At 41.3% G+C, this 25,574-nt stretch overlaps 1 protein-coding gene and 1 long non-coding RNA gene across 13 annotated transcripts; one reads left to right on the forward strand and one right to left on the reverse strand.

The window, feature by feature from the left end:
- Positions 1–212: 212 nt before the first annotated feature.
- On the reverse strand, positions 213–8,710 carry LOC111243052 (uncharacterized). 7 transcript variants are annotated; one of them, XR_015318733.1, is made up of 7 exons: positions 7,732–8,710; positions 7,325–7,434; positions 3,971–4,434; positions 3,276–3,497; positions 2,623–2,953; positions 1,802–2,009; positions 213–1,670 (listed from the first exon to the last, which is right to left on the reverse strand). It is a non-coding gene; the product is annotated as an uncharacterized LOC111243052 (long non-coding RNA). The 7 variants fall into 7 exon arrangements; XR_015318731.1 differs by having other exon boundaries at positions 7,672–8,710; XR_015318732.1 differs by having other exon boundaries at positions 7,329–8,710.
- A 5,116-nt stretch (positions 8,711–13,826) lies between these two features.
- LOC147758501 (uncharacterized) lies at positions 13,827–25,089 on the forward strand. Of its 6 annotated transcripts, XR_015318357.1 has the most exons (4): positions 15,273–15,852; positions 17,020–17,297; positions 20,328–21,575; positions 22,107–25,089. XR_015318357.1 is itself a non-coding variant. In XM_086976581.1 (3 exons), the coding sequence occupies exons 1-3, from the start codon at positions 15,393–15,395 to the stop codon at positions 20,432–20,434; spliced, it is 369 nt and encodes a 122-aa protein (XP_086832707.1). In that variant the 5' UTR covers positions 15,273–15,392; the 3' UTR covers positions 20,435–21,935. The 6 variants fall into 6 exon arrangements, 1 of the variants encoding a protein (XP_086832707.1); XR_015318359.1 differs by lacking the exons at positions 20,328–21,575; positions 22,107–25,089 and adding an exon at positions 19,556–20,320; XR_015318358.1 differs by lacking the exons at positions 20,328–21,575; positions 22,107–25,089 and adding an exon at positions 17,689–19,544.
- The last annotated feature ends 485 nt before the right edge of the window (positions 25,090–25,574 follow it).

Consider the following 25,574-nt stretch of genomic DNA (forward strand, 5'->3'; position numbering starts at 1 on the left):
ACCGTTTTACTAACTACAAAAAACGAAACGTATCGACGTATGTGACAATTAACGACGGCAGGCTTGTCGTGGATATAATATTACTATTACGGGATTCGCCAAATAAGCAACAAGAAAAAAAAATCCAACGTGGCGAAAATGAGTTCTTAATATAAATTTAAATAATAATACTTTCTACAACAGCAGTTCACAGTGATCTGTATTATAGATAATTTTGTCAAAAACATGTCCTTTTTTTAGCCCAAGTACAATTCTATTACATCAAGGATGAGGTTTTTTTTTTTTGTAACTTGAAGCGATGGAATTTTATATATATAATTTTAAGTTCCATATTTGTATCATCGTATTGGTGAATTAGTCATAGTAGTTTTACCAGCATTTTGCAAACTGCCATGAAGCAAATGTTTCTAATGATACACAATTTCCTGGTAATTCCAGCAACATAGTAAGAGGGAACGTTTTTCCCCTTTGGAAAAATCAGTCGTATCGATGATTGCTACGTCGTAGATCACAATATTCGGGCATCTACTTGGCTTAGAAGTGTCGTTGTATAGTATTATATGCATCCATGTTATTGTAAAGGTTAAAAATGGGAAGAGAACAAGCAAACATCTAGGCACATTTACACACCCCCAAGCCCGTCTTTGGTTAACAGCGTGCTTTTCCTTTTGTACGCATCGCTGACTTCAGTTTATCAACGTTATCATCAGCATCGATTTTACTCCGTATTTTCCTCTGAATCGCGCAAGTTGGCCTTTTTACACATTGCTGTTGGTGTAGCAATCGGTACAGGTAAGGCTCCGCGGTGTGAACATTAATAAAAGAAGTTTTTGTCGGTGAACCAAGCAGGTGTAAGGCAAGAACCGCAGGGAGCAGTGACGGCTGGCGGCTACCGCTGTTGGCTCTCAGAAGCTTCCGCAGGTCTCTCCTGATTGAGTCTGGCAGGGCCGCTGCTGGGGAAAAAGTCGCCTGCGTAATCAGGCCGTCGCTCAAAAGACTCACTCAGAAGTGGTCATGCTTACTCGTTCTCACATTTCTCTCTTCATACCTCTTCCTATTTCTTTTCCTGATCCTCCTATTCTTCACTTGCTAGCGCTGGAGCGCCACTGTCCCACCTTAACGGGCCCGTCAATTCGCCCTCACAGATGGCACTCTTTCTCTCCATATACCAAAAAGAAATACTGGCGACGGAGAGCCACGAGGGCATGGGGATATTGTTGTCAAAAGTTTGTCATGGCAAGTGGCTAGGCCGTAGAATGGCGGGCGGCGGCAGCAGCCTACACTTCCCGCCACTACCCGTTGGTGTCGTTGGTTCTCTGGTACGGTCTTTCGTTTCTCGGTAGCTTTCACTATTTTCTGTCCTTCACGAGAAACGGGAGAACGAAGTGGTCCCTGTTTTGCACTACCGATATAGCTAACGGCAGAGAGTCGGCGAAAGAATAAAAGAGCCTCAACGAAGGGGTCTAAGCGATGGCGTTCGAAGGTTTCCTTTCCTTACAGGAAGTCTGTGCGCACGAGTATTTTGTTCAACGCCCGACGGCGATGATCACGATGACGCGAAAAAAGGCGGAGAACAAGTAAAAGCAGGAACAGGAAGTGATTCGGTGAGAGACGATGCTGCCGCTACCGCTGCCTACTTATTGAAGGAGGCGAACGCTAAGCGACGCGCCCTGAACAACGCCACAGGAATAACTTCTGTTAGGAAAAGAGAAAGCAGACCGAAGGTGCAAACGCTAGACCCTCTGCCATATTATTTGCTTGATGGATCGACTCGCATAAGCTTTTTGCTAGACCTACTTACCGCTGAGTAAGAAGCAAGCCGAATTGACGTGGCGTTGAACGAACGCCACGACTTGAAAGGACCCTTGACTCTTTCGTGTGGCCGCACGTACGCTCACAGTGCCCTAGCACGCCTATGGACATACGGGGTACAGTCCAGCCATCTTTGTTTTCTCAATTCAACCGTCATGCAAAGTTGTCGGAGCAAAGTTGCAATTTATTAAGAACGACTGAATATATGAATAGAAAAGAAAACAAGGGTAAATCCAGTGAAGTTAAGACATACTTCTATGTAAACTCGTTTGAAGTTCATCATTAGGCAAACGAACAATAAGGGCTGAAAGGAAGAAATAAATAAGTGGAAAACGATAAGGCCCTATCCCCTAAAGCAGTGTTTTATTTAATATTTTAAGCGTTTTTCACTTAAATTAAGTATTACCTAAATCAACCCTTCCACGGTAATTAAATAAATCGAAGGGAGCATTCGCTATGAAAACATATAGGCGATATCGCTCATTTCCGTTTCACCTGCAATATAATAACTTATACCATAGAACAAATGGTACTGATATGGTCTAAGGATCATTTCCAAGTTCGATACGAAGAACAGCTTTCTATTTGACCAGATTTAACTTGAAATGTCGCCCAGGCAGTCAAAATGACAATTTTTAAACCAGAATGTATCCATTACAATGGATAAAAGGTTAGATTTCGAAGAGACTCAAAGTTAAATAACCAGCAGTTATTTGTTTCCGACTGAGTGGAACACATTTGAGTCTACGCTTGACGCAAACGAGGATGTTATAGTAAAAGCCAGGACATGCTTAAGTCATAAAGGGATACCATGGACAAGAACACCTCAAGTCTGTGCAGCCAGGAAACCAGTATTTGCTGTCCTGTAGTTCACGCCGAATGCTGGCAAGTTAGGCGAGCAACGCGGATGGGGGAGGCGAAGAGACAGATATAAAGCTAATCCTGAAGGTGGCAGTACCGTTCATTCTTCCATCAGAGTCTACGGGCGCTCATCCCAAGAGGAATGTTTTATGGTCTTCTTGTGACACCCTTATATTCGCTTTCACCATGCACCTTGTTCTACTTCGGGAGTACTCTCACCAAATCTCTACGGTATTTCCTGTTACTCCAGGTAGTCGGATATTAGGTACAACTGCAGGTTCTGAGGATAGAAGTATACATATTACAGGATCTTTTTATTTTTCCTTATGTTAATGTGGAGGTGCAATGAGCTCGCGCATAATCTCGTGGGTTTTGTTCCTATATCATGAGGAATTCTCTAATATTTTAATTTTCTTAGAATTTAGCATAAATATAGGCGGATATATTGCTTGGTGGAATATTCTGTATTGAAGCCAGTTAGATTCCGAATTACTTTCTACTTCTTTTAAAATTTTCCCCAATTAGGTTGTAAAAATGTATTTTTTATTGTCAGACATACACCTGCAGAGTCAGTTTTTTTAAGGTAAGAGCAAGGTACTTGCTGTTTTACGTGGAGCGACGAATTACTAGTATCTACGTGCTGGATTATATTTTGTGTTAGAGTAACTTCGTCTCAAATTGCCCTGGAGAGCACAGGTGTAGGTTGTAAGAAATGCACCGCCCTTTGATGCGTTGTTTGGACTTTATACCCGTATCTCCGTACTGGTACGATATAGAATATGAGCAGCGTCCATCTCGTTACCCGTTACCAATTCAGTAAGTTTCTGAAATGGAGTCTAAATCTTTAACCATGAAGCGACAACTCCCCTGGAAGGTGAGATTACATAGTCGCCTGTATTTGTCTAAAACTGTATAAACTTTAAAACACATAAAAGTTGAACTTTCAGAACCAGGCTGGAAAATCAAGCTTTTACGTACTGAATCAGATACATCATGTCCTACAAACTTACCTTCATCCACAAACGTAACACAGATCGAATGAATGCGGATAAGGTATGTTAGATTGTATGATAATATGAGGATCTGGAAATACTATGACGTCCCCGTAATAGCCTAGTATTTGCCAGCAAATCTCAAGTTCAAATATGCTCGTTTCATGCTGGAAGCTAGCCAGCCAACCAGCCTCCCGACGGAATAACATAGAGAGCACTGGCATATTTTGAAAACTAATCTATAAACTCAACATCATCGCCGCTAATTTAGCCTATACACATACGATAATAAAATATATACGTACATTATGATCTCTTTCTAGGCTGCCGCCGGTGTCCTGAGGAAGAAGAGAAGAGTAATTGGCACGAGATGTACTGGTAGCTGTTGCAATGGCAAAGCTAAGGCTTTAGCTCATGCTAAGGCTTAGGTGGCGTCTATACTTCCTTCTCTCAAAGCGTGCCCTGCTATAATAATGGACACTGCTTTCTTGACTTGAATCTGCCTGCAACAAGCTTGTTGCAACGTGGGCCTCCCTCATGGTGATGTACGATATCTTTCTAGAAGAGCTTTGATACGGACGCACACACGCGATGTGTTTCTCCCGCTATAAAGAGATTTGTCTGCAGTTGGGTCCGAACCAGCGAGTTCTGGGAGTAGGCAAAAGCATAACGGATGCGTATGATGATCTTGATTGGCACCACTAGCAAAGGTCGAAACGAAAACCGACGAAATAGAGCGGTTCGCGGGAAGTACGCCTTCGTTTATTTTCTAATAGAAACAGAAGCGAACAAAAATATGCTATTAATGAATATGCTTTGGTGACAGGACATGCTGCGTCCGCAGCAGCTGTATTGAGCAATTCATTCGATCGGCGACACTACTCACTGGCTTTATTTCATATGCTAGGTTTACGATTACGTCTGGATGCTAAGAGCACCTTTTCCTACACAGCCAAATTCGTACTACCTCCTACCTATGTGTCTAGTTTAGCAGCAGTTTGTAGTATAAAAAATGGTTACTAATGCTGTCCTAGAGGACCAATAACCATTTGTAGGCTGGGATAACTGTAGAACGACTGTGTCAGCGGGCTGACCTCCAAGAGCGCTCCCTTAAAATTGCCGGACAAAGCTAGTTCATACTGCGCGTGTGAATTTCACGCATTTATATCGGCACGATAATAGGTCAAACGATTGCGTGTCGAACGAACGTCAATAGCAAACGAACACTCGAGAGCACTTTTTTTGTCGATAGGGTTCGCTCGCAAGGTTCACGCAACATTACTTCTTACGAGGGTGAAAATGTGGGAGTCATAGGTAGTTTATATACCGAAGCAATTAAACGTAGAGCTGAGAAAATATGTGGTAAGTATTCTTACAGATACAGTCATCGGCCAATTAAATATAGACTACCCAGAAATTCCACACATGTTATATTCTAATAGTTTACTCTTCTAAATTATGACTTTTTCCTCTCTTCGGTCTAATATGTGATGTTACATCCACAAATTAAAGTAATATGTATGTATTTGTAGAAGAGAGGCACTCCGTATTAGCGAATTTGGCGTTTCCTTAATAGCAATCAACACCATGTCAGCATTCGATACGTTCAACTTAGGCGATTGTGTTTTTCTTTTTTGTTTCGCCTGTGAACAAGATTGGCAATGCCGAAAAATACCCATCGAAATGCGATAGGGGCTGCCTTTTTTACAGTGGGCATCGTCATCAATGCGCTGCCTCATAGTAAGCCACCCTATTCATTTTTTTGCCAACCCAACTGGCAATTCCATGTGGGCTACTTTTCTGCGTTTGCGTGTCGGCCAACGTTCACCGTTGCTTGCTTTACGCAGTTGCAGCAATGTGGATGTCATGAACACTCCAAAAGCGCCCATTTGGGTCCCGTCAACAGACAATAATTTATCAGCTCCGTCTCTGTAGACATATCGAAGACGTTAGAGATCACGCCAGCCAACGAATATAGCCTTCGCGCACAATCTAGTCAAGATTTAGACTAGTCACAAATCACTCATTGGTTTGTAACATGTTTAAATTCTGAGGTCAATTGTCTACTGCGTAAGTCATATTTGGAACAGGGCTTTTCAAGAAAAAATTGCGTCCTAAATAGATAAGCCTTTTTGAGCCATTCTTTTATTGCTTTCTCGGGTGGTCGAAACAAAAGAGTCCTTTGCGTTTTTGCGCCACGGAATCATCCTCGGCAACAAAAAAAAAGCAAACATTTTTCCGGACGTTGCAGAATGCTTTCAGAAACCATACACTGAATGAAGTTTAAAATAGCGACTGCTTCAGGCGCTTCGAAGCTAGACAGGAGGAGTTAGAATAACTTGTGTTTGTCAACCCGCGAATCACAAAGAGACCTAACAGAGCACACTGTGATCTCCATTGGCTCATGTCAGGCCATTTTTACCGACCGCTTAGGCGTCAGAAAGCTTTCGTTAACAGTCGGTAATCATTTATGCCATCCAGAGTCATCATGAAGTACAATTAAGAAGTTTCAAGAAGACTGCGTAAGTCTGATACTAATACGTGGCACAACAACGAGTATTGGCTGCTCCATCACGTTAAGGCATCAATTGCGTTTCACTGTTTGTTCAGTAGTCTTTGCCAAAAAATTCGTGTGTTTCGCCGACCGCCGCATTCACCAGACCTTGGCTGTTGTGATTGTTTCCTATTTACACAACAAAAGAGAAGCTTGAACAAGAAGCGTTTCCAAAAAATACAGGAAAAATTGCTAACCAAGCCGAAAACTATCTCGACGCACAAAGAACGAAAAGGTATGTTACATCCGCTGGAAATTACTTCGGAAGGGAATTGAGAGGGTTAGACAAACATTAGCTAATCCGGACTATTTTTATGTACGAAGTTAATATACCGATCCAAAATACGGTACAGAAACCTATAGGGTAAAATAGGTATCAGAAAATACTTTCATATACCAAACAAAATATACAGATCTACAAGGTGTTTAAAATAAATTGAAGACAATACTTATGTCGAGTATTTATAAGCTGCAGTCGAGTGTTTATAAGCTGCCATCTACATAAAAACAAATGCTTGACTGACATTTTTCATCTATCGATAGAGACATTCCCCAATGGAACAAAACAAATCATTAAACATACGTTTCTCTCCAAGTTCACGATCAACTTTTAGAACATAATTATACTTGTTAAAGTTTCGTTGTTCAAGTACGCCAGACTCAAAAGCTATTAAGTTGAAATTTTAGGCATGTACTAAACCGACAGTCTCTACAATCCGAGGGCCTAAAAGTGCCAAGGAGTGCAACACAACCGAGAAGTTGGGGAAAAGCTCAAGAGAAAACTAACCGTCAGAGCTTAATCAACAATGTATAATGTCCGTTCAAAATTAGTCTAATTTCTGCATTATAATTCCAGGCTTAAAAAACGAATTTCGATACGTTTTACAGCCTTAGTCTAATTTTGACCCTCTATTCAGAAATCATGGATTTGAGAATAATTTAGATCGACTTCAGGACATCAGAAAAATTGATCACTTGGTTAAATTTCGTTTGAAACAAATACGTCACAACAAACAATAAACAATTTTTGCTCACGTTTCGAGCTTTACAGTTCTGCCTCTGTCATGAGATTTTGCTGTGAAAAGAATTGTTTTTCTTTCAGTACCAACTATTATCGATGAGCGCAAGCCGCCGTTGCTATGTACAGCTCGCGAAATGGGTCCAAGTTTAGTCCGAACACCCCGTAAACGAGAGCAATACGACACAGAAGGGAATCTGAAAGAAAAAAAAAATGGAAGACCCTCGATCTTTAAATGCCAGTGGAAAGCTTGAGCCAATATTAGATGATGCGAGATAGTGCGTACGCTCATCTTGGATTTATGAACAGTTCATAGGTGACAACTGGATTTACTAATATCTGTGAAACTAGAAAGCTCTGACAAGGCCGGTGCATTAAGGACCTCTAAATACAACAAAGTTTTGGCAAGGATAAAGAAAAATGCGCTGTACTACAGCTAAAGAGGAAGTTTTCCAGGTCAGTGAGCTAGTCTCCGTAACATGGAACGTGACTACATTCATTCAAATGAACGCGGGGCTTTGATGGAAGCGCGCGACTCTTTTTCACATATCAAAAAGCCGGTTGACAATACAACGATTCAGCTCCCTTCGTCGTGATTCAGCGATATTGAAGTTAAGGAAGGTAAAAGCGATTTAAGATTGTCGTTGAAGTGTCGCGAAACTTGGGGCAACGTGAAAAGCCACTTCGAACGCGCAAAGCCCAGCACCGTGGTTTGAGTAAAAGTCCGCATGCCTTATAGAAACGGATTGATTCCTGTATACAACGGCCGGAAGAATTGATCTCGGTCTGCCACATATCACTGATTTTCTGAAATTGTTTTCTGCTAATTTCAAGCATTTCCTGGATTATAGCCAGAGCAATAACTAGTAGTTGATGTAGTAAGTCAATATCTAACTACGCAGAGCATCGCCTCTCCTTATCAGCACAGCTAGTGCTTTCACTACTTGTATCAGTTCAATTTCGTCAGTCCTTTTTTTTTTTGTACAGTTCCCTAATCCTTCTTTCGGTCATAAACTGATTCTTGAATCGGACCACTGCTGCTCGACGTGCAAGTTGTTAGGAGGCCAACAGAAGAGAGCAACCGAAAAAAAGGCCCATTCTGCTTCGCCTTTTTGGGTATCTCTCCTTGTTCTTCGCTGAGACTCCGATACTGGCTGCTGGTGCAACTACCCGTCACTTCTTTCTAGTCTTACAGTTGGGTGCACTTAGCGGTTGTTGCTTGTTCCTTCCTGTTCTTTGGCATGGTCGAGCTACCGCCGCGTCATTAAACTTAATAAACGAAACTTAGCAGGGAAGTGAAAGAGGACGAGAGGCAAGATACATATGTATAGCAGGAGATCTCGCGAAAAAGCGGGATTTGCCAGAGCGTTAGAGAGGGTTTCTCCCCAATGTAAATTTGTGAAACGCGAACAACAGCAGCAGCAGCAGCAGCTTGCTTGAACAACCCCCGTTTGGGTCAAGTGCGTCGACTTCGTCGTTTTACTTTTTAATGACTATTGCTACATCTGCACATATATATATAACCTCGGGGAGAGCGCTTTCCCTAAGTGATGTTGGCGTTCGAATGGAAACAAAATATCCTCTTTTTCATACTTCAGGATCTAAGGATTCTGATAATTAGCGCAAGTGTAGCTTGCTTGGCATGATCGTACAATACAGAAAAGGGCTATGCGACATGAAATATTGCGCTAGGTCGTACGCTACGATGCCGTAATATTAACATTTCATTTTCCTGGTAATGCAGAACGCAACAACATTATCGATTACGTTTGACTGATTCTAAGATATCGGTTACTGTAAGCAAAAGCAATGTAAGTTCCTTTCTATGCGCCGAACTGCGCCTCTAGTGCCTCTGTGCAAAAGCGCCAGGTTCAAAACAAGTACAATTTAATTTAATTTAGCATACAATCTTCATTTGTTGTACGTAGGTAAGTAATCCAGGTCACCACGCTGTCCTAGTATGATATTTCGTACCCAAGGCGATCCTTTAGGTCTTTGCCAGGACAGTTTAATGTGAATGCGCAACATAAGTCGTAGACACCACAAATCGATGGAATATTATCAGCGTGTTAATAATAATTTTCCTCACTTGATACGATACAGGCTACTTTGAAGTGAATGATGCATATATAGGCGCAATGGCATATTTCCGGTAAACGTCGATAAACAATATGTTTCTCTGCTACGCGTAATAAACTGTCGTCGTAGTGTCGCGTCATCTAAACCTGCCGTCGCGTACCATAAGTGTTTTCAGTTGGTAATGATGTAAATGTATTGTTCTACCTCAACGAAGCCGTGGACCGCTTTGCTGGCAGATCCAAGTACTAGCATAATTACTCTGGCTGTTAGGATAGGCCCACTATTGCAGATGCACCTAATGTAACAAGAAAACGTCTCTTTCTAGACCGTGTGGAACATTTTAGACCTTGACAAAGAATTTCATGTTGAGTTATCAACATGAAACGTATAAACTTGAAGTTGATTACAATTTCTACCTTACCGTTCATCGAATGCGGGAATAAATTCCTTTCGTAGGGCATTTATCGATGCGATGCAGTGTAATATCGTACTCTAAATGCCGGTAAGCACGGTTAGCTAGCTCCTTACACGATTCACCACAATTTTCACTTAGCCTGTTTGGAGATTAACGAGCCTCGAGGCCACTTTTAATACTTTCATTTATAATCATTACGTTAAACACGCGGCTCCTGGAGAAGAGACTTGTAACCACGAGTTGTATCAGTACAAAATACAGTGGTTTTCCATTATTGCTACAAAGAAAGCCCTTAAACTTGATACTTCTTCGAAAACACTCAATTCGACGCTTGGACGACTCTGCGAAGTGCCTATCGAAATGTAGGACTAGTGCCTTTGAGCAGTGAAGATCGAAAAAAAACTTCACTCAGTTCGAGGAGCCTATATTATATGTTTCCTGAAAATTTACGAATTTTTTTATGAATGAGTGTGAAGGAAGACAGACGGCTTATGTTACCGCCTGTCGTTCGTGTGATTGGAGGCTCGAAAAGCGAAACCTGTGTTAGAAGTCTGTCATCATATGATCGATGGCTTGTTTTTGGGCACATTCGTTTTACAACGTCTCCTGGGAGGCTGCGTCCTGTTGCTACTTTTTCAAAGGCCCTCCAATGATTTGACTTCCGCGCGATTATAAATAAAAATGAGAACTGAGACGCTATTTGTCAAGTATATACCCCACCTCTGCATAACGTAGACGATGATATATTCAAGACTATTGACATTCACCGTTATCGTTGCGATGCTGCTATCCCAACGAACAATTGGATCCTTTACGACATCACATTTTTTCGCATGAAACGTATCAGATATAGGCGCTGTATGTATAATAGCTTTCTATGTTTTTCTCGTCAAGGATGCACAGCAGTATTTTTTAATACCACTTAACTTCATATTCGATAAGGACAACAGTGAAAGTTCAAAGTGTATTTAGATTTGTTCGAAGTTACAGCTACGTGTAGTGCCTCAGCTTTTGCACGTCGCTGAACCCTTGCAATACCAAAACATTTCCTAAAGGCCTCGTAGTAACGATCGTTTCAAACATACATAGAACAAATCCATTACACATACCTTCTATTTTAGAGACTAAAAAAAAAAAACTGGATTTTAAGCTGTTGTTAGTCAAATACTAAAAACCAGTGTTCCATGCACTAGATATTTACGACACTGATCCTTCTACCCTAGTACTGTGGAAGATGTCGGTTATCTATAAGATAAGAATCGAGGAGAACGGAGTGTTTATTCCGTAAGTAGATCCAGGCTGGTGAATTAGGCAGGAACTTGTGGCTCTTTGGTTGCGAGTACATTATCCCACCTTCCTAATTACCGCGGCAGTTTATCCAGATACACTTAAAATACTTAGATGCACTACCAATTATCCACATATACATACAATAATGTGAGTACCACAATAGCTGTGCTGCCATTCGTGATGTTGTAAATCTAATTTTTTTCCAACCAAGCACTAGGAATATTTCTTTATTTCTGTTTACTCATTGTGCTATAAGCGTGGTTACTTCACCGCTGAAAGCGCTCGATCAACTGGCAGAATCATTAAATGTCGTCCACCCTTAAAAGAGGTGTTCAATCTAGTTAGGAGTTCAGAAGGCTACGGTATGTTTCCGACGAGAATACTGTTACCGTGTCTGGCATTTCCTTCGCTAGTACTACGGTTGGTACTACAGCTATTGTTGGTTTGTTATCTTCGACGTGACAAGAGTACCTTACCTTATCTTCCTTTTCGTATACCTCCCCTATAAACATCCCAGTCCCATGGGCGTAGCACGCATCCAAAAGTCCGTCTTAGCAGCGCTTCGTCATTGACGATAAGGATAAATACAATTTGTTCGCGGAGGAAGGGACACTATCATCCCACTTAGCACGGCTTGCCCTAAGTGCTATTAAATTCTCTAGTACGCCAAAATCCCTAAACCTGATATAAACCTGGGTCCACTAACGATTTAAATGCTCGCAAGGGTTCGTACGTTTTCATCATAGTAGGTCCCTTATGCAAATCTTCCGCAGGACCATTCTACAGTAACGACTTTATGACTGCCCTTTTTGGGTTAAGTTATTAAGAAGTGCGCGATCTTTGACTTTGAACGTTATCGATATACCTCATAAGGTACCATACCATTTAAAAAACGCTAATAAGGCTACATTTTGTTATAGTTGTTTTTCAAGGAGCTTCAACCTATCAATGTTATACAATTATACAATTTCATGAAAACAAGACGTTCACATATAGTTTTTAGCTACGATACGAGCAGGCAACTTTTTGCCAGTAATTAATGTGCCCTCTGATGATAATAACTGATGATTTGTTACTTTTAAGCCACGTTTTCAAGCAAGCCATAGATTTGAGTTTCTCCGTATGCCAGAAAAACTACGAATAGGGTAAAGTGTTTTAAAATTAGTTTTACTCCTCGTCCCAAAATATAACGGGTTTAACTTTCAGGGTACTGCTATATGTGTAAAGATAAATTTATTACACAACATTGCGCCTTCGCACGTAGTCACCTTAAACAATTTTGAAACTTCCAACCTTTTAAATATGTCAATAGCTATTACAATAATTAATCTATGAACAAGCTAGATCGGACAAAAGGCCGTTTTCTCTATGATGTACATGATTTTGTTCCATACCAATTTATAATCTGGAGTCTCACAGGCAATCAATGCATTGAGCGGATAATTTGTGTCGTACGGGTGCCACCAGCAGCATTTTGGCAATATGAGCTAATGTTGTTTGGAGTCTTATACACGCAGAAAGTATTTTGTGCGCTGTAGCGAGCGTCCTTCTTTATGACAGGGCTGCCCCTCTGCTCTCAAATGATTGATTGGCCCTCCTGGCTAGAACGTGCACCGTTTGGTACCAGCTCTTCGGACCAGCCGGAAGAAAGGGAGGGCTGAGGGGTACAAAGATGGGGAAGAGGCGGTAAACCTATGCGTGCGTGTGTGTATATGTGTTCATGGGGACTTGTTAGCCGGAAGTAGCCCCATTAGTGCAAAAGACGGACAGAACACGCTAGTCCACTCACTTAAGGCCACACAAGCAGCTATCCCGCCGGGTAAGTTAGGAAGCGCCAACGCACTTGCCAATGGTTAGCTGACCGAGGCAAAAGACTGCCGGTACAAAAGGCGTTCGACGATAATCAAGTTAGGCACTTGCGAAACTTGTCCGTTTACTAAGCGGGGAAATAGTACGAAATTCAGGGGAACATAGACGAGCGCGAATACACTGAGATAGGCCTATCATCGATCTTCGAAACGCGCTCAGTGTCCAACTACTTGGAGTAATTGTGATCCTAAACAACTGCGTTTGATCCACTCGAGCGTCCTGCTGACGCTTCGCACTAAACAGAAAAGTAGCTTAGACGGTAATCAATGGCTAAGAGCTTTTGTGCAGAACAATCCCATGTGCGCGAACTAGCTGTTGACACAAGTGTTTCTTCCTAACGATATGTTGAGAGAGAGATTTCACGTAACCCTATATATTTATATTGTATACCCGTAGATAAGTAAGTCCCAAATTGCTCTCATAATTTTCTTACACGCTAACATATATTGGTTAGTAAAAGCCATGCTACCGCTAATTCTAAGATAATTATCACAGAACACTGCATAACTCCTAACATAAAATCTTGGCATTCAAAGACAAAGGCTTGATACTTTAGAACCCACAGGAAACGGCGAATTCGCGGCGTCTTCTTTTTAACTACGTATAGGCAATACGCTAGAAATTATCGTTCAGTGCACATCGTGAGTTAAACCTATGATCTAATAACAATAACTTTAAATCACATTTAGGTGGAGACCTTCTGAAATGAGAAAGATTCCTTGTTTACTTCTTATACAGCCTATCCGCTGCAGCAATCATGGCCAAAATCGCATCAGCCAAACGTAACTTAGCTCTTAATCGGTCGAGTCTTTGCTGCTCCAAGGCAGTAGCTACTCAGGCGACCGTAAATAGACAGATAGCTATTGAAAATAGCTATGTATAATTTTTGGTCCTATGTTCGGATCGACAAGCCTTTATTGGAACCATAAGGATGGATCTGTATCGAAAACGCGATCCTGGCTTTTAATAAATAAAGGAGACTCTCATAGATTGCTTGCTTGCTTGTCCCTCTTACCACATAGGATCTATAAAATAGATCCCATCCGTAGCCACGTGAGGGAGAAACAATATGAAGGAGGGATATTAAGAATAAAAATAGGTCAAAAATAAGCAACGGATTTGTATTTTGACCGACGCTACCACATGACGGCGATGTCCAGATGGTGGTCCATAGTGTTTAGTTTGAGCGAGTTTTGTCTGACAGCGTTCTCGGCTCTATACGATTTTTCCCGATGGCATACTTTTGCTGCTACCTTGCCTCGAATGATCAAAACTCGTTCCTCCGTTGACAGCCGACGAAGCCAACTATCTACCTAGCGATGAAGCAAACACAAGACGGAGTGTTGAATTATTCAGGATGAGAACGTAGGTGAGGAGTGGCCCGAAGCTGCCTGAGTCAGGCAACCGGTGGGTCGAAGTGCCACTAGTAGTAGCAGTCGCCGTAAAGAGTGCGAAACCGATGGCGACTCGCTCTGTCCAGCAGTTTTGCTTACGCTGAATACTACTGTCGTTATCAGCGGAGGCTCTGCAGAACGCTGCCCAGGGAAAAAATTGTTGGCTTTGTCACTACTATTGCTTACGCTGCTGTGTCTTACTAGCTACAATAGTAACTGTGGCGTAGGTGTATGGCCAACTGAAATGAAGATCCACCGGAGCAGTGCTTACAGCGTTGCATCTTCGGTCAGCTACGAGGGAAGGAGGACCTGGTTTCGAATCGGCCTCAGCAGCGGCCTCAGCAGTCCTCTCAGTAGCATCGACTGAGGCAGCATTCGAGAGAAGAGCACTCCTCGAAATTGATATTTATGTTTCGCTGTCTGCGTGTCGTAAGAAGTCCATGTGTGCGTCTGTTCGAGTTGCTGCTGCGAGCTGAGTGGATCTGTGTCAGTGAGCTCGCGCAAAAGCGTCTGCTTATACATGGTACCAGTGGTTGACTAGGCGAGGGGGAATGGAAAACGCTGTTTTGCTGTCTCGCTGTGAATAATAGTGCACAATGCGAACTGCCCGCCCGCATAACATGGATAGACAGATGGCTTGCCAACAAGCGCAGAAGACAGAGCTAGTGAACAGGGCAATACAGATGGTCCTCTTGTGGCTACCGAGGTTACATCTTGTGATCGGTTTCCCGCTGGCTATATCCGCATGAACGCTATGTGATTTCGTGAGTAGCCCTTGAAACTGATAGCGTTTTATAAACATTTGATTTTGGAGAGAAAGAGAAAAAGGAAACATTTGAAGAGGGAGAACAGATTAAAGAAAATACAGGACACAATAGCAAGCGTAGAAACAAAGGGAAAGCATGTGGGGAAAGGGAAAGAGATAAATGTCGAATCAGCTAGGTGCTTTATACATAAATACGAAGTCGTTCTATTAAAAGACATAGAAGTTAATCTAACAGTACATTGGATATTCTGTGTTACTAACCTATCTCTAACGTTCTGTGTAGCACAACACGCTAGCACGCTTAAACGTGTTTAATTAAATGAAAGCAATCATATTGAAGTAATGTATCATAAAGACAACGAACGACTGTATTGGAACATGGAGTTCTCTAGACTTCGTAGAGTCATGAAAAAGTTATATGTAACTAGCTTTCACAGTATTCTACGTTTTATCTTCTGCCCTCATTAATCATAAGTGGATCATTCCTAGATACGTGGCTCTTGACAGCAAAAGATATAATTACTAGACAGGACAAATCTAGATCTGTTATGAGTTTGCGGCCGGGTATAAGTGTACTTTTTCTAAAACTTTAACGGAACCAAAGTATAAGTGACTAGTCGCCAGTGAAACGGTACCAGCCTCCGAATCTATACTTCTAAGCGATACCATAAAATGAAGAACTCATTTGAAGTACTGATGGGAGTGGTATATGAAGTAACTATGACAACAACTTAAGTGGACGTGCTTTAAGACGTTTCAAATGTTTTAATTCTAACTTTATCTAAAAATTATTTGATGTCGTGTAAGTAACGCTTGTGATGTGGTGCGTTGTAAAATAGCAACAACTTCTCACGTAAACGCTAATGATAATTTCCGAAAACACTTTACAGTCAACAGTAAAATAATACTTTTGTTTAAAGAGTAACGTTTAAAAATTTTATTTTAAGAAAATTGATCTATTTATTATGCTCTAAAAAAAAACTTGCGTTTTTTAGGGAATTTCTGTGGAAAGACCCACAAAAGCATTATTTTCATTGTTTTCTTAAATAACTAAGCTTCTCGACAAAAATGTATTCTTTCTCTGCCTTGTAAAGTCGGCAGTATTTTTGCAGAGAAGACAAACTATCGTTTAACGTAACTCATTGCATAATCAAGCTGTGTAAGCCTTGATAAACAAAAAAACTTCTTATTGGAATATCTTAAAATTTTCTAAGAATGGGCAAAAAAGGATTTTTCACCACCAGAAACGATATCCGAGGTACTATTAGTATTGCCAATGGCTTGTAGCTGTGCGTGTTAAAAATAAGGGTCAAATAGACGTGGCCATTTAAAATATGAATTAATTCATGGTATTATCATGCTCTTTAAGGCTCGAAAAAGGAGTCGAGAGGTGCGAGGTCGACTGCAAGAGTCAGACGAAGTGTCCTATGTATATTGTCGCTAGCTTAATTGTTTACATGATTTTCCTATAGAATATGTCCTAATACTTAATATACAAGTCAAAATGGAGGGGGAAATATTTATGGTTTAAATTGCACCTTTTCACTACGACTGAACATTCTCGGTGGCACCTGCTCTGACATTAAGCAACAGAAATGATATTCACGTACATAAATATATTGTTGTATATACACCTTTCTTGGTGCTGGAGGAGCAATAATTAAAGCAATTCAGCAATTCAAAGCAGATCATCTGTTTGGTTGAAAGTTTTCCAGTAGCAAATGTAAAATTATATGATAAGCTGTTTACATGCTTAAAATTAAACAAAAAATTGCCTTGCTGCCTAGAACCCGTGTAAATACAAAAACAGTTTTTCATTGTCAAGAAATTTCTTTTCCTCGTTCTCCCTGCCGGTTGCCTTTTTTCTCTTTTATTTTTTTTATGGCACAACTTCCCGAGGCTTACATTCAAACAGACCGTGTATATAACGAATACATTTGCCCAAATTTACATTTTGCACCGCCAGCAGTCGCTGAAGACACAGGTGGAGAGTAAAAAGTCAGGCCCAGCAAAAATAAAGGCTAACTGGTTGGCTGCGCCGTGTGCGACAGAGGCAGAGATCCACTCACACCACCTGCGGCGACCAGGACCAAGGACCGCGCAGCAGCTTTATGAGAGGTTAAGGCATGCGGAACGGCGGCTATGTAGAGGTTTGTGTAAGCAAATGTAGAGGCTTACATGCTAGGGAAGATCTGCCTAATTGCGAAGACTTGACGATGCGGCAGACGAAGAAGGTCACCTCGTCACGTAAGCCGAGCTAATGTTAGATTATATGTGATCAGCCATTTCGTTGCATATCAAATACGAGGCGATGTTCTTATAATGTTGAGGGTAACATAACTTGTTCGAGTTCGTAAATTGTGTTTGGGACATCAACATAAAGGCGACTGTATTTTGACTGGCTGTGGAAGCTAGAAGGGACAGTTGGGCCAGATCCCCGAAAATTTGCTCATATTTTCATTGAACTCTATACATAGTTCTGGTTGAAATGAACATGCGTAGAAGCGCAGTAATGTTATTCGTCAGGTTCACTTTTGTGAATACGCTGTTCTGCCTGGAGCTGACTTGTGAGAGCGGCCGAGTTTGGCCAAGCCGTTATCACAAGTGGGAAAGGCAGCAGCTGAAGTATTTTTTGCAGCTGACGGACTACTATTAACCCCACTGGAGAGGTTTCTCCTGAGCAACCTATTGCTATTTCGTGCTTCTACGTCTTCGTCTATCTGCCGTGGCCTATTCGTTCGTCGTTACCCCGCTCGCGGGCAGTCAGCCTCACTTGCCCTACAGCTACAATGAAAACGATCACGATGTGGACGACGACTACCTTTGCTATAGCAGAGCTAGCACAGGGACCGCAACTACATATGTATGTATATCCAACATGGGGTGGCGGTTCATTTTGTTCGAGGCGAAAGCGGTCAGCGCCATTGGCAGAGGCGGCGGCGGTACTTGTGAAGCTATTCGGACAGAAGAAAAGCAGGAAAATGAGCCGAAGAGGTAGTGTTAAAATTCGCAGGCGTCCTGAAGAGAGAAAAGGATTAGCGGAGGGAATGAGACGGTAACAGAGCTTTTTCCTGGCCTCTTCCTTGAATCGAATGCCATAAAATAGCGTAAAAAAAATCATAAGAGGACCTTCACTCAACTGCGATTAGACACGCGTTTCAGGTACACCCAATTACATACACACACACACACACACACACTTTAGTCGAATGCGTATCCGCCAACTAAATTACAACTTAGAATAAGTGGAAGTAAAATTCTCACGTAACTCACAATCATCAAAACGATATGGAGCCGAATTGTAAGTGGAGTCGGCATTTAGAAGCTGTGCTGCTTGGCGTAAGGCAGAAAAAATGGCGGAAAGTGTGAAGAGATATAAGCATTGAATTTGTGCATAGGCAGAGCTAATCCTGAACATGCCTGAAACAAATCTGTGTAAAGCGTGTAATACTCAAATCCGATTTCATATCTCTAACAGTGTAGGCCATTTGAGAGTGTTCTATACAGAAAAACATTTGACTCAGTGCAATATTGTTCAAATAAGATTTTCTAGCACTCAATAAATGTACAAGGTCAGTTGGCTGTTACTCTGTCTGAAAAAGAAATAAGGTGTGTTAATCACGGGAAGTCGAACGATTTCAAGTCCAAACAAAGAAAATCCTTTGAACGGATCTAAACTATCTGTGTAATCGATTACCGTAGAAAACAGCTATTGATGATTTACATTGATGAAACACGTGTCAACGTATACAATAAGAATATTCCTGAGGGGTGCTTGTTCTGGTAACGACGACTGCGATCGATGTCCGATGCTGTTTTGTAGCTAGCCTAGATCTAAATGGACATTCCAATACGCTACTGTCGAGGGGATAACGAATAAACTAAACTCTTTCGACGAAGCAAATAGAATCGAAGTTTCTTTGCTAAATTGGACGCTTCGTATTAGGAGAATACCTTTCGTTTCGAACAGCAGGCGCGTTGCGACTTTCTAGACAAGCGTCTAAAACGACATAAATGATCGAAAATCTCTTTCAGATCTGTCGACTGTTCGAAATACTTTTTCAGGATTTGCATCCTTCGCCCGAGGTTCCATTCGAGATTCTTCCACTACAACGTTTTCCCTGAAAACATTCGTTGAAACTTCAGTTTTTTTTTCTTTTCGTTAAAATTCAGTGCGTCTTTTTTAAGAGAAAGTAGATATGCCGAACTAGTGAGTATCGCTTTAAAGTTTAACGCTATTTTTAGCGGCCTATGTATTATGTAAATTTGAAATAACAATTTATCTATTGGCTATACTCGGTTATTGACGAACCACCTCTCGGAATCGGCTGTCTAATATTCGTATACCTCTTTAAGACGTCTACGATAGTCCCAGACTCTTCAAGGTTGTCCTGTTAACACGGCCTGCTAATCTAATTCTCGTGGTTGTTGTTTGTTAACTTCTCAGTGTACTATTATCATATCTATAATTCATGGCAAGTCGTTACCTTTATGCTGATTTATAGTGCTGGAAAATTTGAAGATCTTCCTCTTGTTCAATAACAAAAAGGCGCTGGGAAGCGAAGTGCTCGAACTGAAGGATCGCATAGAAACTGACGACTATCACAAGACCCTCCCTTTTGTCTAGAAAAGCGTCGGAAAAAGATACGTATGTTTGTTTAATATCGGATTTACATTAAATGCGTGCTCATCTACATAACATCATTCGTTTCACGAGCTGAAAGTGTCTCATGCAGCTGAGTTCAGGCAGCACTGAGTTCGCTCGAGCTAATATAAGATACCACAAAAGTACAAAATCAGAAAGCCGTTAATTAAAACGTAAACTCGGGGAACTCATATAATATATGAATCTCCCCATAGGAATTAGGTGATTGCCGCGGATGACAGCAGCTTCTAGCTTTTCGAATGGCTCTATAACTAGTTATGCGAAGCATACTCAAAGTATACGCCTCTACGGGACCTCTGGCACAGAACAGTAGGGCTATTGGGATAAAAAGATCTCAGTTCAATAAAAAAAAAAAAAACAGTCAATCTAGAAGTCTCTTAAAAATGCATAGATTACAATTGACATAAGGTTTAGCATGGAATGCACACCTATCGATCTCATATATAACCTAATTGTATAACGGTAGCATAATTGGCCTGGTACACGATAGAAGCCATAAGCGAATCACATGAACAAGATACAAGATTTATTTTTCCAGCCGTACGAACAGATTGATATAGAATTAATATATCCAATATTGTTTTTCGTCTAAAAATGTGTTCTCGTTCCAGAAGCTCTTTTATTATCGAGATTATCAACAGCAAGGATCGATCGTTTGCCTTCAACGTCGCGTGATGACTCCACAAGCGTTTTATATTACAAGATCTTCTATAGTTAGAGCAGGGATGCAGGTCGGTGATATGACAAGGATATCGGATCATTCATGCAAAAATATCGATTCTGCTTCAATGCCAAGATGGAAGGCCGTAGTAAAAGCGGCACGGCGCGTGTCTGCAACAAAAAAAAAATATACCCCACACACCCCAGTTGTTCCCAAATACACCCACCCCTAAAGAATACCGAATTTTAATCGGCAGCCATCGCGTACATGATAACGCATCCGATTTGCGCTTTAAAATTAACTAAAAAGACATAAAAACTTAACCAACTTGTGTAAGTAGGATAACTTGAACTATCTGAGGATTCAAAATTCTTCTTAAAACAATAGACGGAATATATCCTCCATTTGAAGAGGCAATGTAGGCGTGGAGCTTGAACAATGTCCAAAGGATCGAAAATCAGTAAGGTAAACTTGTGTTATTATTTTACGCAAGAACGTCCATGTTTCAGCGGTTTGTTGGCGGCAGCTGGCCGACAGACGCGCGTGTATAAAAAAATGACTGGTATCCTCGCATCACTTTCTCATATACTACTTAAAAGAGAGAGTTAAATGTTAATTTCCCTCATTTTTCCTAGGTTTTAGGTATCTTTAATTTGTAGTATCTATAGCTAAAGTTCGCTTACTAGTATTACTAACTCCTCTTAACTCCGCTGCTGCTGTTTTTTCACTGAAGTCAATGCATTCATTAGGCTTTGCGATGGCCAGCAATAAGGCGTGACAACACGAACTACTAATCCTTTGTTTTCTCGTATTAAGCATCTTACGATGCCCCCATCGAGCGCACGCTTTCTGGTCACGTAACTGAGGTGTGATAACCGTGAAGTGTTAAAATTCCTTCGTCCCATATTTAGGCTACCAAATATATGAACACGCTTTGAACATAATTCTGTTGATTGTGTTATGAGTTCCTTTTTGAGTTTTTATTATGAGAATTTGTTTCTAAGGAAGACCGTGTGAAAATTTTTCCGTAATCTGTCTACTCGGTATCTAGGCGATATTCTTGGCCAAGATTCATTCAAATTAATCGAAAGGATTATACACAAGGCGCGTGTCATATGCGTATCCTATGTATCTGAGCATGATAGGCCATCACGGGCTTATGGTAAAACATCACGCTGTCTTTGGGCCCCGTTAAAAGGTAATCCTTGCAAAAACATCGCGGAAGCTATGATCTTAGATGTATGCACTATAGCTGGTATTACAATTATTATTATTCCTCTAGGTTCGTACTAACGTTTTTGTAGATTATCATTATATTCGGAGGTGTTTCATTGTTCATTATCTATCAGTATTATCGCTTAAAAAAGAAAAAAAAAAACTAGTTTATTATTCACTTTAATGAATCGGGGATCATTAGCAACTCCTACGAGATTCTGCATTATTTCGTCCCCTCAGCTTTCCTTGAAATGCTGCTCTATACTGAAATATGTGTGTTTTGCATATAGATAGATACATGCAAAAGACCATGCATATATATGAGCCTATTCGTTCTGGGCAACCATCATTGTAGTAGGGCATTTTCTGCTAATGGAAATGACAAAAGGTCTTGGTCTTCAATCTGCCTAAACGAGAAAAAGATTGTTGAACCCTCTGGGTTGTCGGTAGAATCTAAAACGTTTGGTTGAAATGACCAATACGTCATTTGCTAAACTCTGTGTTTTTTTTTCAGTGTTTTACATCGACTTTACGGTTAGGATCGACAAAGACTGTGCGATTTCTGTCTGTGCCTCCAGCCGTATTACGAGAATAATCTTCACTGAATGAAATATACATTTGCCTCGCATACCAGTCCAGCCGATTACTAGTAGTAGTTGAACTTAGTTTGGATACTAATATGGCCTTCGCATACGGCTTTGTTATGTCTTGTCCTAAATTTCTAATCATTTGCTTACTTAGAAAATACGCAAATATTTTTAAAACTAATGAAGGGTTACAGTCATCGAAAGAACAGCTCATTCTGAGAGAAAGACGCATACGTCTCAATCATTTGATAGAGTTTTATTATCCACACTATTGCATATTAAACGGCAAATGCCCTAATATATGCAGAATTATTACCCCAGTAGAAGGAAATTGGATTTACCTTATCGAAAGTCAGCAATAATTTGACAATTAATACGCTCTATGTCTACCATAAATGTTGTTTTTTTTTTGTTACAATCTCGTTGCTTATCTTGATTAGAAAAGGACAGCATTTCCTTAGTTGCTTACTCAGTTGAAATAAGACAAGCTATGCATCGTGTTTAGTAGTCTTTCTCCTTCAGGAATTGTGCGCAAGAGGTACAACCAATTATCAGACCATCCTGGAACCATCAAAACTTGCGAGCGGAACACAGTTCAGTATCCAGGTAGACCAAACGGTAAGACGCTATATTGGACGCCGTTACCTTTGTAATTATAATATTGACAACTCGGCATTGTACAGAAGCGACGGTTTCTGATTTGACAGATGTGTCGGTGTCGCGTCGCTGCCTGTACTTTCTGCTTGCGTTCGTCGATGGCGCCTACCTCACTCCTGTTATCAACCGCTGTTACGTCACCATGTTGGTAGCGGCAACGCTATTTATCTATGGAAAAAGGGGTCCTATGAACGGAATAGACAACACAGAGGAAGCTGGCCTTTTCTGCCAGCCACATGTCACCGCAAACGCTTCCTCGACTCTATCCATTCGTTCGACACTATCTAATTGTGATAGTGAGACGAAGACCCGACAATCATGTGCGCGTTGCTTTCACAGCCCGAACTGCTACGTATACACTGGTCCGCCCGGTAAATCGGCATCAAGACAGCCATCCAACCGTTTCGCCAGCTGTCTCTTTTGCTCTAGCTGGCTCCGCAGCCACCATTACCTTTGCAGCTATTCAGTCACTTTCGTTGATCTCACAGCGAGTATCCCTTATCCCAGTGCCACCTTACACCTGCCATCCTTCTATCCTTTTTCGGGCTCTTGTGCTGCTGGGTAGTGTTGGCGGCACCAGGGTCATCATAACGATGTGACGACGACCGCTGTTGAACTGAAAGGGGCCGGAAACCCAGCTTACGTCTCGACTTGTACTGGTTACAGAGTCTAGACTTGTCTCGCCTTGTGATCGTACATGGTCTTGATCCTAGTCCTAGTGGATGGGTATCTGCGTGCTTATAGTCTTTGCACAAGGGATCGCGCCGTCGCTGCTACAGACTGCTAGCTCACTGACACCGTAGATATCCTTTCGTACTCATAGTAATGAGTACCGGGGAGGCTTACACGTCTCGCTCTCTCTCCGCTTCTTATATCTAGGTGTTTGTCGGCTGGAGCTACTCTTGAGATTCAGGTCGTCTCCTGGATTACGCAGGGCGCCCTGCTCGTACGTTTCGACGTTTCCACCGAACTGCTTGAGATCTGAGAATCCAGAGCGTTTCCCACTATGCTGTGCCAGTCTCGGTCTTTTCGAGCTTCTTTGTTCTCACCTTGGCCTCGCCACCTGGCGCAGGCAGTGAATGAGCAGCATCTGCCGGTTCATGACGCTTCGTCGGTTTGGATTCCCCCAGAGGCAGCTATCCTGTCGCTGCCAGGACAATTGGAGGAGCCCGAATTCCTGTCTCGGCTGCTGCTACTGCTGTTACTGTTGCCGTCGCCACCATCACTATTTTTTCCTCTCAGCGGCCTGCTACATGGCAGTGCGCGGTACGACAAAGCATATCAATGGTAGATGGTGAAAAAGGCAGACGGTACGAAGTGACATACTCGGCCGTAAGCCATTTTCCACGTTCAGTCCACACAAAAGCTGTTGCGAATTACAATAGTAAGGCCGTACGCGAAGGGGCTAGTAGGGTAGACGTTCGAATGAACCGCCGGATGTAATATGCCCCGCCCTCTGTATTTAATTCATTCCCAGGTTCAGTATTTTTCCCTCTAGCTTTCTTTTCTTACCGCCTGTGTCGGAATTCTCGTAACGACGGGGAAGGACTATCCGCTGCAGCTAATGAATAGGTGGTCGAGCATCTTTTTTGCTGCTTAAAAGAAAACGCGCATTGTTTCAATGTAATTGGGATTTGACAAATTCTCGAAATCAAAAAGGTGTAATTACATCCTAGGAAAATACCGAGACTTTTGTACGCGGTCCTTTCCGAGTAATTTTTATCATGTTATTCCTATAATGGTTGATTTGCATAAGTATATATATATATATATATATATATATATATATATCTTACACGGAACATGAAGGCTGCATAGAATAGAGTTGGTAGCATCACACATGGAAACATCACAATAATACTTCATACAAAAAAGCAACATGAATTATGCCCCTACTTCTAATGCATGATCATTGCATGAAGCACACTTTTGATCATGCAAGTAATTACTTTTATCTATGGAAGCTGACATGTGAAAAGGATCATTAGTGTTCAGTCTGAAACTTTTGTTGTAGTCAGACGATAGCATAAGTCAAGCAAAGTCGTTGGACAAATAAAAATAACAGGACAACCATAGAAATATTCCATGGCATCTTGCCGATACGTATGTGTTAATTGTCGGGATTATGTGACCCTTGCGTAGTATACAATGTCTTTAGAATATTCAAGAATAAACTTTATTGAATACGATTTCCAATCGATCATTAAATACAGATCATATTTGTAACTATTCTTTTCCCCAGAGCTTTGCTTAGATTATTCCTTTACCAGCTTTTTCATAGCCGTTTTCCAAAGTGGAAACCACAGTAATGCTTACATACAACGCCTACGTTCGAATGAACTAGACGTACACATATACACTAGTACGTTCCTATGAGTTTGTTTTTCTTTACTACCAAAAAAACTCGTTAGGTTTCTTTAAATTAGCCCCCCGATTCGGGTATTAAGATATACATCTGCTATCGGTAGGAGTCAGTCATGATAAATACCCTCAACTATGACATAGTAATTATTTATGACTTCCAACGCTGATATTCAATGCGGTCATACGAAATCGTCACCCAGGTCTGAGCTTCGCCGCGCCTATACAGCTAGGACCTTCTTAAACATGCCTTTTTTTGTTGTTGATAGGTGCGTATGTGTGTGTATATGTATATATACACATGTAAGTGTGGGTTCTTTTATTTCGTTTTACATAGCTTAAGAGGAGTTATACTACTCTTTTCTGCAACACGTCAA

Source organism: Varroa destructor, unplaced genomic scaffold (genome assembly GCF_002443255.2).
Source record: "Varroa destructor unplaced genomic scaffold, Vdes_3.0 BEIS01000001.1, whole genome shotgun sequence".
In the NCBI taxonomy this organism is placed as follows: domain Eukaryota; kingdom Metazoa; phylum Arthropoda; class Arachnida; order Mesostigmata; family Varroidae; genus Varroa; species Varroa destructor.

What these genes read in the sequence shown, in the direction of transcription:
- LOC147758501 (XM_086976581.1), top strand. Translation starts at nt 15,393, where the DNA reads ATGTATCATAAAGACAACGAACGACTGTATTGGAACATGGAGTTCTCT. An exon ending in GAGTCATGAAAAAGTTATAT is followed by an intron (nt 15,471 to 17,016) that starts GTAACTAGCTTT and finishes TTGCACCGCCAG; the next exon opens with CAGTCGCTGAAGACACAGGT. An exon ending in GGAACGGCGGCTATGTAGAG is followed by an intron (nt 17,201 to 20,327) that starts GTTTGTGTAAGC and finishes TTCTCGTTCCAG; the next exon opens with AAGCTCTTTTATTATCGAGA.